This window comes from Chiloscyllium plagiosum, chromosome 38 (genome assembly GCF_004010195.1).
Source record: "Chiloscyllium plagiosum isolate BGI_BamShark_2017 chromosome 38, ASM401019v2, whole genome shotgun sequence".
NCBI lineage: Eukaryota > Metazoa > Chordata > Chondrichthyes > Orectolobiformes > Hemiscylliidae > Chiloscyllium > Chiloscyllium plagiosum.
The window spans coordinates 23,565,669-23,577,999 of NC_057747.1; the positions used below are offsets into that span (position 1 = coordinate 23,565,669).

Sequence of the window (12,331 nt, forward strand, 5' to 3'; positions counted from 1 at the left end):
GAGGGGGGGGGGAGGGGGGGGAGAGGAATCCCGCGCGCCCCCAGCGGCCGCCGCCGGGGCCGAGGCCGAGGCCCCTCACCTTCCAGCAGCTCTCCGGCCCCTTTGGGCGAAGTGAAAAGCACTTTCCGCGGAGGAGTCAGCTCAGAGACTCCCCCGAAACCCCCCGCCGCTGAGGACGAGGAAGACGATGCCGCTGAGGTGGCCATGACAGACACGCTGCCGTAAACCGAAACGGCCTCGATTTCCCCCGGCACAGTTTACGGCGGGAGGTCACATTTTACCGCTCTTCACGACATCCGTTTCTTGGTGACGTGTTGGGTGAACTCATTATTATTGGAGGGGGGGGGGTCGTGTATTTTTTCACTATTTTTGTACGGATACCCATTATTTTAAATTAAACTTGTACCCAAATAATACAATAAAAATGAATGGTGCCAGTTGTAAAAACAAGGAGCGCAGCGCCAATTTTTATTTTTATTTGTATGTGAATTTGATAATAGAAGCAGTGCACCACGATTATCGATGGTATTTAACGCTTTGGGCCTTGAAAAGGCGAATCAAATCTACTCCATGTGTAATTTAAATTAAAAATCGGAGTGGTTTGTCCCTCCCTTCCCATCGTGAGGAGGGGGGGGGGAAACAATTGGAGACGGACACCGGAAGTGATTGGCCGAGTCACCGGAAGCGACGGATTAACGTGTCGGACCGGGTTGCTCGGTTCCTCATTTCACTCTGAGTACTCTCGGTGTGTACAATACCTTTTAGTTAAAGCATTAACCAACCTTCTTCCCTTCCTCCACCGGGGGAGGGGGAAATAAAAAAAAAACAATTTTATTTGATGTGGCAACCTTTAATAACAACAACAACAACAACAACTGGGGTTTGTATAGCGCCTCTGATATACTAATAAACCCCGATGAAGGGCTTTTGCCCCAAACGTCGATCCTCCTGCTCCTCGGACGCTGCCTGACCTGCTCTGCTTTTCCAGCGCCACACGTTTTGACAGTGATCACCAGCATCTGCAGTCCTCTGTATAACGCCTCTGTCGAGTTGAGATGTTCCCCAAAGCTCTTCGCAGGAATCTCATCCAGCAAAGTTAGATACCGAGTGGGACATATTTAACCAAAATTCGGCTTTAACTCCAGTTTGGGGAGTTCAGGGCCAAAGCAGCGTGAAGCTGTGGTGGAGTGATTCTATTGAGGGATGTTATAAAGACTCATGAATTTGCAAGACCTTGTACCAAAACAATTTCAGCGATTGTGGTGAATGGATCTTGGTTCAAGTTAGGTAGTTGTTGAAACTTTACTGCTGGAACAGCACAGCAGGTCAGGCAGCATCCAGGGAACAGGAGATTCGACGTTTCAGGAAGAAGGGCCTGTGCCCGAAACGTCGAATCTCCTGTTCCCTGGATGCTGCCTGACCTGCTGTGCTGTTCCAGCAATAAAGTTTCAACTTTGATCTCCAGCATCTGCAGACCTCACTTTCTCCTCAAGTTAGGTAGTGCAGTAGAGTTTTAAGTGACCTTGTGTTTTTGGAGGTGAGCCAGAAATGTTTTGGGTCAGTCAAGTCTAGAGTTAATTAAATCATGGGTGACCTTTGCAAAATATTCTGATGCATGTATTTGACAGTTTTTACTCTGAATCGCAAAGGGTTTCCTCCGAATGATGAGAGTCGAAAAGTTTGGGCATAAACCCTTCATATGGCTGAAATATAGACTCTCCTGCTCCTTGGATGCTGCCTGACCTGCTGTGCTTTTTCCAGTGCCTCACTTTTTGATTCTGATCACCAGTCAGAGTCATCACTTTCTCTGCATCCTCTAAAAAGTCCTCACTTTTTGAGGGCGGCACGGTGGCTCAGTGGTTAGCACTGCTGGATCATAGCACCAAGGTCCCAGGTTCGATTCTAGCCTTTGGTGACTGTATGTGTGGAGTTTGCACATTATCCCCGTGTCTGCATGGATTTCCTCTGGGTGATCCAGTTTCCTTCCACAGTACAAAGATGTGCAGGTCAGGTGAATTGGCCATGCTAAATTACCCACAGGGTTAGGTGCATTAGTCAGAGGGAAATGGGTCCTCGGAGGGTCGGTGTTCACTTGTTGAGCCAAAGGGCCAGTTTTCACACTGTAGAGAATCTAATCTCCGAATGATGAGAAAACAATTAGTGAGAACTCGAATATCAAATGAGGAGGTTAGAAGATATTTTTGCATTTTGCATCAGGACTTTAAGTTCCCGACCAACAACCATGTTGGAATCAGAATCCACAACAACTTTTTAACAGGGAAGTGGCTTACTACAAAAATCAAAAAAGTGCATCGAGGAAAGACAAGAAAATGTCTAATTGGCCATCTCTTTCAGAGAGCTAGCACAAGAGTAATGGGTTCAATAGCTTTCATCAGTTCTGTAAAATTCTTATCAATTGATTATGTTGCTTATTACCGATGGTTGGCAGCACATTTGAGGGTTTCATAGCTTTTCATGAATCTACAATGTATTGAGCTTCATTTTATTGATCAGCAAAGCTCATCTTGTGCTTTATCCATTGTTGGGTGACCTTTATGGTGAAGACTGGATGAAATGGAAGTTCTTCGGCCAACACTGATCAATATTGATGGACGAATTTACCGCAAAAACCATGTCAAAGAGCAGGTGTACCAGAATGAGGAAGAGGACGACTTTACTTATTCCGGTATGTGTAACAGCTCCACCTGTAAGCACTATCTGAAAACAGAACTAGTATTTTTACTTCTAAAAAGTTAAACTAATATCAAGCCCTGCTATAGTCTTGTTTATATATTGATAATTGAGACAAATGATGCCTGGAAATCACTTTATATTTTCGTTAAAGTTCATTTCCTACCTTCAGTTGCAATGTTTGTTTTTTTTTAAAATAATGTTTGTTATTTTACGTAGGACTAATATTGTGAATTTAGCTACTTTGCTTGGCCAACTGTTTCTGCTCTTGATCGCCATCTGTGTAAAGAAATAACTCCTCAGGTTTCTATTAAACCTTAACCCTACCTGACCCATACTCCGAATCTGAGGAGGTTTTGTGGTGCAGTGATAAAGTCCCTACGTCTGGCTATGAGCTGTAGTTCAAAGCCCTTGCCAGGACACATTGACCAACAAAGGTTTGTAACATGGTCAACCAGGCTGATTATCAACACGTAAATCCTTCCAGTACGCTCGATGACATGCAGTAAGAACATTGACGGTCGCCCGGTTGTTCATCCTACAGAAGACAATGGCATACACTGCAATACGTTGCACCATAAGCTTGGACCATCCAGAAGTCTGTGGCCCAACTCTAGGAAACAAAATGGGAGAAAAGACTAGCAGACTTCGAATCTTTCTGAGTGATGACTCCTGTTGTGATAATCTAGTGAGAAGGGAACAAAGACTTAGATCACTCTGTATGTGTAAAACGTAAGTTGATTTTACCTCATCATTCTGTTGTTGCACTTAATAGCTTTGTCGCAGTCTGAGACAAATCCAGTCCCTCTCAGTATATTGAATGTGTCTTGTCCTTTTTGAGACAGCTTCTTCCAGGGTCAAGAATCCAACCTTATCTGAGTGTTTCAGAGCTTGTGAGGCAGTGTGATCTGAAGATGTAGTTTGATCTTGATTGGCAAATAATCTGGCACTGTTACTTCGTTGTTTTATTTTCTATTGCCTTACATTAGCTACATTGAGCAACTTGCATGGAAAAGTGCCATGATATGTTAGTTTATACTGTAACATAGGGTCTGTGATTTATTTGTATTTTAATACAGTTTATTTCAAGTTTAGATTTTAAAATTTGAATTATAGCACATAATTTTATGTATTTTAAGGGATTGCTAGAAATTGCTGGAATAGCTCAGCACATCTGGCAATATCTGTGGTGGGGGAAAAAAAGTTCACGTTTCGGGTTGAGTGACCTTCCCTCAGAATTCCTCACTCGACCTGAAACGTTTTCTCTGATTTCTGTCCACCGATGCTGCCAGGCCTGCTTGAGCTTTTCCAGCAATTTCTGTTTTTGTTTCTGATTCACAGCATCCACAGGTCTTTCAGTTCTCATTTTGATTTCTTTTAAAAATAGTTTTAAAAAGGTCATTTTGGAAAGTATGGGAATTTAATATATTGGCAGAGTTTATGGGCAGAAAATGTGTTGCTGGAAAAGCGCAGCAGGTCAGGCAGCATCCAAGGAGCAGGAGAATCTTAGGGCTCATGCCTGAAACGTCGATTCTCCTGCTCCTTGGATGCTGCCTGACCTGCGCTTTTCCAGCAACACATTTTCAGCTCTGATCTCCAGCATCTGCAGTCCTCACCTTCTCCTAGAGTTTATGAGCAAACAAGATTGAGTATTGCATTATGCTTTCAGATAGAAGATTCTGGATTTTTTCGGACTAAAGGGAAACACTCATAGTTTGGAAAAACAACTATTTAGACTTAATTTGGGCATTTCTGCAGGGTTCTTAGCTGAAACTGGATGTGTAGCAAAATTTCTTTTGAGAAAGGGAGAAGATAGTTTAGAAATGTTGAAAATAAGTTACTTTTGTATCTGGAGTTTTATAAAGGTTCCAGGCCAGAAATGTTTGTGAGAACCCTGAAAGAGTTATTTGAAGCTGAGAAGGTTTAATCTTCCGTTATATGACAAATTAAAGAAGAAGCTACCAGATTCCTTCACCCAGGAATTGAAGCCACATTTAAATCAATTCCTATTTGGGATAGAGAAGAGCATTCTTTCTGGTGTAGGAGTACTGTATTGGAATGCTTTTGGGATTAATGGGATATTATTTTTACTGTGTTTTGAATCTTTAAATGTGTGTTCTATGTAAATAGTTTGGTTTTATTTGATTTTGCTTTTTTTTGTTCTCTAAACTTCTGTTTTCGAGTCATAGAGATGTACAGCATGGAAACAGACCCTTCAGTCCAACCCGTCCATGCCGACCAGATATCCCAACCCAATCTAGTCCCACCTGCCAGCACCCGGCCCATATCCCTCCCAAGCCTTCCTATTCATATACACATCCAAATGTCTCTTAAATGTTGCAATTGTACCAGCCTCCACCACTTCCTCTGGCAACTCATTCCATACACGTACCACCCTCTGCGTGAAAATGTTGCCCCTTAGGTCTCTTTTATATCTTTCCCCTCTCACCCTAAACCTATGCCCTCTAGTTCTGGACTCCCCGACCCCAGGGAAAAGACTTTGCCTATTTACCCTACCCATGCTCCTCATAATTTTGTAAACCTCTATAAGGTATTAGGGAAGAACTTTCAAAAGCTGATTGGAGGCAGATGTTCGCAGGTAAAGGGACGGCTGGAAAATGGGAAGCCTTCAGAAATGAGATAGCAAGAGTCCAGAGACAGTATATTCTGTTATGGTGAAAGGAAAGGCTGGAAGATGTAGGGAATGCTGGATGACTAGACAAATTGAGGGTTTGGTTAAGAAAAAGAAGGAAGCATATGTCAGGTATAGACAGGATAGATCGAGTGAATCCTTAGAAGAGTGTAACGGCAGTAGGAGTATATTTAAGGAGGAAATCAGGAGGGCAAAACGGGGATATGAGATAGCTTTGGAAATAGGGCTAAGGAGAATCCAAAGAGTTTTTACAAATACATTAAGAACAAAAGGGTAACTAGGGAGCAAATAGGGCCCCTCAAAGATCAGCAAGGCAGCCTTTGTGTAGAACCGCAGGAGATGGGGGAGATACTAAAGGAATATTTTGCATCAGTATTTACTGTGAAGGGGCACATGAAAGATATACAATGTAGGGAAATGGATGGTGACATCTTGAAAAATGTCCATATTACAGAGGAGGAAGTGCTGAATGTCTTGAAACGCATAAAGGTGGATAAATCCCCAAGACCTGATCAGATATACCCTAGAACTCTGTGGGAAGCGAGGGAGGTGATTGCTGGGCACCTTGCTGAGATATTTGCATCATCGATAGTCACAGGTGAGGTGCCACAAGACTGGAGGTTGGCTAACGTAGTACCATTATTTAAGAAAGATAGTAAGGACTAGCCAGGGAACTATAGACCGGTGAGCCTGACGCAAGTTGTTGGAGGGAATCCTGAGGGACAGGATGTACATGTGTTTGGAAAGGCAAGGACTGATTAGGGAAAGTCAACATGGCTTCGTGCATGGGAAATCATGTCTCACAAACTTGATTGAGTTTTTTGAAGAAGTAACAAAGAAGATTGAAGAGGACAGAGCAATAGATGTGATCTATATTGACTTCAGTAAGGCGTTCGACAAGATTCCCCATGGGAGACTGATTGGCAAGGTTAGATCTCATGGAATATAGGGAGAACTAGCCATTTGGACACAGAACTGGCTCAAAGGCAGAAGACAGAGGGTGGTGGTGGAGAGATGTTTTTCAAACTGGAGGCCTGTGACCAGTGGAGTGCCACAAGGATCAGTGCTGGGTTCTCTACTTTTTGTCATTTACATAAATGATTCGGATGCGAGCATAGAGGTACAGTTAGTAAGTTTGCAGATGACACCAAAATTGGAGATGTAGTGGACAGCGAAGAGGGTTACCTCAGATTACAACAGGATCTTGACCAGATGGGCCATTGGGCTGAGAAGTGGCAGATGGAGTTTAATTCAGATAAATGTGAGGTGCTGCATTTTGGGAAAGCAAATCTTAGCAGGACTTATACACTTAATGGTAAGGTCCTAGGGAGTGTTGCTGAACAAAGAGACCTTTGAGTGCAGGTTAACAGCTCCTTGAAAGTGGAGTCACAGGTAGATAGGATAGTGAAAAAGGCATTTAGTATGCTTTCCTTTATTGGTCAGAGTATTGAGTACAGGAATTGGGAGGTCATGTTGCGATTGTACAGGATATTGGTTAGGCCACTGTTGGAATACTGCGTGCAATTCTGGTCTCCTTCCTATTGGAAAGATGTTGTGAAACTTGAAAAGGTTCAGAAAAGATTTACAAGGATGTTGCCAGGGTTGGAGGATTTGAGCTATAGGGAGAGGCTGAACAGGCTGGGGCTGTTTTCCCTGGAGTGTCGGAGGCTGAGGGGTGATCTTATAGAAGTTTACAAAATTATGAAGGGCATGGATAGGGTAAATAGGCAAAGTCTTTTCCCTGGGGTCGGGGAGTCCAGAACTGGAGGGCATAGGTTTAGGGGAAAGATATAAAAGAGACCTAAGGGGCAAGTTTTCACGCAGAGTGTGGTACGTGTATGGAATGAATTGCCAGAGGAAGTGGTGGAGGCTGGTACAATTGCAACATTTAAAAGGCATTTGGATGGGTATATGAATAGGAAGGGTTTGGAGGGATATGGGCCGGGTGCTGGCAGGTGGCACTACGTTGGGTTGGGATATCTGGTCAGCATGGATGGGATGAACCGAAGGGTCTGTTTCCATGCTGTACATCTCTATGTGAGAGAAATCTTTTCCAGACAGTGAGTAGTTTGGGCATGGAATGCACTGCCTGGAAGTGTGCTGAGGCATGTTCAGTCTGGGCTTTCAAGAGGGCATGAGAAGATGTTTTAAATAGAAACAGCTTTAAGGGTAGAAGACAGGACAGAGGCACTAAGTATACTCAGTTAAAATACTTAGAGAACAGATGTGGACATGATGGACCAAATGGCCGTGTTCTCCCCTGTAGCAATCATGGGACTGAATATTGGTCAAATAGAGAATGCCTGACAATCTCTCTCTTTGAAGGTCCATTTCTCTTTTGCTTTCCTTTCATCTTGCTCCTTTTAAAGGAATGGTAACTAATGTAATCACTGGTCAAGTAAGATCCCACACTAAAATTTGGTTTGATTGATAATTTTTTTTTGTTTTTAATGAGATGGTCTTTCACTGAAACACAAACATGCAATGCTGGGCCACTGTCGGAATGTCGCGTGCAATTCTGGTCTCTTTCCTATCGAAAAGATGTTGTGAAACTTGAAAGGGTTCAGAAAAGATTTACAAGGATGTTGCCAGGGTTGGAGGATCTGAGCTATAGGGAGAGGCTGAACAGGCTGGGACTGTTTTCCCTGGAGCGTCGGAGGCTGAGGGGTGACCTTATAGGGTGAGAGGGAAAGATATAAAAGAGACCTAAGGGGCAACGTTTACACACAGAGGGTGGTATGTGTATGGAATGAGCTGCCAGAGGATGTGGTGGAGGCTGGTACAATTGCAACATTTAAAAGGCATTTGGATGGGTATATGAATAGGAAGGGTTTGGAGGGATATGGGCTGGGTGCTGGCAGGTGGGACTAGATTGGGTTAGGATATCTGGTCGGCATAGATGGGAGGGCCGAAGTGTCTGTTTCCATGCTGTACATCTCTATGACTCTATGACTGTCATAACTAGTCTTCCTCCAATTTAGAACTTCAACTGTTAGATCTGGTCTATCCTTTTCCATCACTATTTTAAAACGAATAGAATTATGATAGCTGGCCCCAAAGTGCTCCCCCACTGACACCTCAGTCACCTGCTCTGCCTTATTTCCCAAGAGTAGATCAAGTTTTGCACCTTCTCTTGTAGGTACATCCACTTACTGAATCAGAAAATTGTCTTGTACAAACTTAAGAAATTCCTCTCCATTTAAACCCTTAACACTATGGCAGTCCCAGTCTATGTTTGGAAAGTTAAAATCCCCTACCATAACTACCTATTATTCTTACAGATAACTGAGATCTCCTTACAAGTTTGTTTCTCAATTTCCCTCTGACTATTAGGGGGTCTATAATACAATCCCAATAAGGTGATCATCCCTTTCTTATTTCTCAGTTCCACCCAAATAACTTCCCTGGATGTGTTTCTGGGAATATCCTCACTCAGCACAGCTGTAATGCTATCCCTTATCAAAAATGCCACACCCCTTCCTCTCTTGCCTCCCTTTCTATCCTTCCTGTGGCATTTGTATCCTGGAACATTAAGCTGCCAGTCCTGCCCATCCCTGAGCCATGTTTCTGTAATTGCTATGATATCCCAGTCCCATGTTCTTAACCATGCCCCTGAGCTCATCTGCCTTCCCTGTTAGGCCCCTTGCATCGAAATAAATGCAGTTTAATTTATTAGTCCTACCTTGTCCCTGCCTGCCCTGACTTCTGATCTCAACTGTACCAGTCTCAGATTGATCTCTTCCCTCACTATCTCCCTGGGCCCCACCCACCAATCCCCCCCCCCCCCACCTTTTACTAGTTTAAATCCTCCCGAGCAGCTCTAGCAAATTTCCCTGTCAGTATATTATCTTCCCATTGTTTTTGTGTCATCTGCAAACTTCCTACTATATCCAAATCCAGATCATTTATGTGCACTGAGAAAAGCAAGAGTCCCACTTCCAACCCTGGGTGAACTCCATTATAAACCTCCTTTCAGCCTGCAAAAAGATCTGTTAACCATTGCTCTCTGTTTGCTATCACTCAGCCAGTTGTGTGTCCACATGGCTATTTAATCCATTCCCTATTGTTTTGTGTACAAGTCTTTGTGTGGTACTGTGTTAGAAGTCTTTTGGAAGTCCATGTACCCCATGACAACAGCCTTGTCTCTCTGCTGTGTCTTGAAAACCTTCAGCAAATCAGTCAGACCTGATTTTCCTTTCAAACTTTTCTCTGAAGCTCCTGAATTTTTTCCCGTGAATATTTACTTTATCCTGAATAATTGTTTCAGGAAGCTTCTCCACCATTGAAAGGCTGAGTCTCAGTATTAATATGATGATTTCCGTTTCTGTGATTCACCGCTACCTGTCATGCTTTTCCTTATTTATATTAGGAGTTTGCATATTTCGGTGTTGAGTGCCAATTGCAAATATTGTACTGGTGCACTCCTGGGGACTCCCTGTAAATAGCTGCATTTTCCTGCAAACACCTAACAAATACTGACCCGTCCCTTGGACTCCCTGTAAATGCTGCCGTACTCTGGGGATGCTTTCAAATAGTGCACTCCTAAGGACCCAGTGTCCTAACCTTTGAAAGGCAATTAATTTTCAAATAATATTCATGGTACATGAGCATTGCTGGCTAGGCCAGCGATTATTACCCATTCCAAATTGTCCAGTTGACAGTTAAGAGTCAGTCAGACCTTTAAAAAAATTCATTCATAGTACACAGGCATCACTGACTGGCCAGCATTTGTTGTCCCTTGAGAAGGTGGGGGTGAGCTGCCTTCTTGACCCGCTGCAGTCCATGTGCTGTAGGTAGATCCATAATGCCCTTAGGCAGGGAATTCTAGAAAGTCATCATCTGGAGTCACATGTAGACCTGATGAGAATTAGATTAGATTCCCTACAGTGTGGAAACAGGCCCTTTGGCCCAACCAGTCCACGCCGACCCTCCAAAGAGTAACCCACCCAGACCCATTTCCCTCTGACTAATGCACCTAACACTGTGGACAATTTAGCATGGCCAATTCACCTGACCTGCACATCTTTAGATGGTCAATTTCTTTCCCTAAGGACATGAGTGAACCAAATGGGATGTAACAACAATGAATAGCGGTTACGTGGTCACCATTTGACTGGCTTTTAATTCCACATTTAATTAAATTCAACTTCAATCGTCTGGTATGTCCTCAGAACATTAACCTTGAGTTCTGGATATATACTCCAGTGTCATTACCAATTCAGCACTGTCTCAATTTAATATGCTGGAAAACCTGCAAGTACAAAAAATACTAGAGAATTCTTGAGCCAATTCCAATGACATTATGCCTTCCTACAGTCAACTAGAATTCTGATGACCTCCTGGTGGCTGTGATCCTCTTGCAGAGCCCAGATTGAAACCTTTTTTTGTGCAGTGTCAGGAGCTGCATGTGTGATGTTTTACACTTCCACAGAGCTGTTTGGACTGTCCTGTCATCTCCTGCATCACATCCATAAAACAGCAATCTCACTAATTTGGCCAGCCAGCCTAGAGATGGCAGCTGAGCACAGACTCTCAGCCTGCTGTGCAAATGCTGCCTCCTGCATAGGCGTTCAGTAGTCCCCAGAATGACATTCAAAATTAGTTCATTGCACAATGTTACCTAAGGCTCTTCAATGCAAAGGTTTGCACCATGTTAGAGACTCAATTGCAGTAATTAAAACCTAAGATGAAAAATAATTAAAGTTTCTTCTTTGCCAGTGACTTCAACAAGCTGAAAACTGGTGGAGCCAAGCAAAAAAAAAATTTCCAATAATTCCTCGCCAGGAAAATACAGACCTGGCTGTGACAGTAATAGGAAAATTATTTTCTTCTTTCATTACATTTCACAATTAAGCTCTTAAATAGAACAACAGTGTGATGAGGTAAAATCAATTCCATTTTTATGCATTTTACCTGCAGTGTTCTGTACCACTTTTCAATTCTTGCCCGACTGCTGAATACAAATACAAGAATTTGGAGTGGGAGTAGGCCATTCAGTTCCTCCTGCCATACAGTAAGATTGTAGCCTCAAATCCACTTCCCAACTACTCCTGCTGACCATTGGCTCCCTTATTAGTCAAGAATCTATCTGCTACTGCCTTAAAAGTATTTAACAAACGTGCCTCCAGTGATCTCTGAGGAACATATGAAATAGAAGCCCCTTTAGCCCACTCTGCAGTTCAACAAGATCAAGCTGATATGGTTGCTCACATTCCTGCTTACTTGTAAATTTTGCTTGAGGAGACCCTATAGTTTTTAGACTGCTCATGTTCTCTCAGACTGAAGTAAGCTCTAGAATTTCCTATTATAGCAGAGATGGAATATCAATATCTCACCGTTTCTTACATAATATTTATGTCAGTGCTTCAACATAGATTGGAGCTCTGAGATGTTTTAAGTGATTTTCCTGTTTTTTGTTTTGCAGGAGTTATAGACTGTATGGATGAGCCTTGTGATTCTGTACTTATAGAGCAGACAGATCGGGGCTATCGATGCTCCATGGCTGTGCCTAGTGCTCTATACAAGTGAGTTGACACTATTTGAGATTTGCAGGTGCGTTTGTTTGTTTGAAACTGAACACTGGCCCTTTTCCATTTGACCTGATCACAGAGGGACCGGAAAGATCCAGTATCCCCGCCAACATTCCTGAGTCCAACAGCACCACCAAAAGCAGGTTAATTAGTTGTTCATGTTCCATGCAAAATAACTGTGCAGCTAAATACACCAATGTGCCACTGACCTTCCAAGAAATTCATTTTTATGTGGTCTGCTTTTATATTATCTTTGAAACAAACCTCCTGCAAAATCAGCCATGTTGCTTTAGTGGGATGTTGGAAAACAGTTGACTGGTCAGGACCTGTTTTCTCAATTTTCTATTTGTAGTGTTTTCAGGGAGGCACAGAAGCTCTCCATGAAATAGAGTCATAGAGATGTACAGCATGGAAACAGACCCTTCAGTCCAACCCGTCCATGCAGACCAGATATCCC

General features: G+C 43.0%; 2 protein-coding genes across 3 annotated transcripts in view; one reads left to right on the forward strand and one right to left on the reverse strand.

Annotated features, from left to right (window-relative positions):
- The window catches only part of anapc16 (anaphase promoting complex subunit 16), a 4,127-nt gene extending 3,860 nt beyond the window's left edge, over positions 1–267 (reverse strand). Inside the window, exon 1 of the mRNA XM_043679135.1 lies at positions 80–267. Coding sequence (XP_043535070.1) covers positions 80–206 — 127 coding nt within the window. The 5' untranslated portion in view covers positions 207–267. The remainder of the gene's footprint in view (positions 1–79) is intronic.
- Positions 268–639: 372 nt separating this feature from the next.
- Positions 640–12,331, forward strand: part of ascc1 (activating signal cointegrator 1 complex subunit 1) — a 56,620-nt gene continuing 44,928 nt past the window's right edge. The window contains exons 1-3 of one of the 2 annotated variants that reach the window (XM_043679134.1): positions 640–745; positions 2,565–2,686; positions 11,769–11,868. In XM_043679134.1, coding sequence (XP_043535069.1) covers positions 2,575–2,686; positions 11,769–11,868 — 212 coding nt within the window. In that variant the 5' untranslated portion in view covers positions 640–745; positions 2,565–2,574. Of the gene's footprint in view, positions 746–1,507; positions 1,538–2,564; positions 2,687–11,768; positions 11,869–12,331 lie in introns of those variants that run through there. The other variant, XM_043679133.1, reaches the window with a different exon arrangement.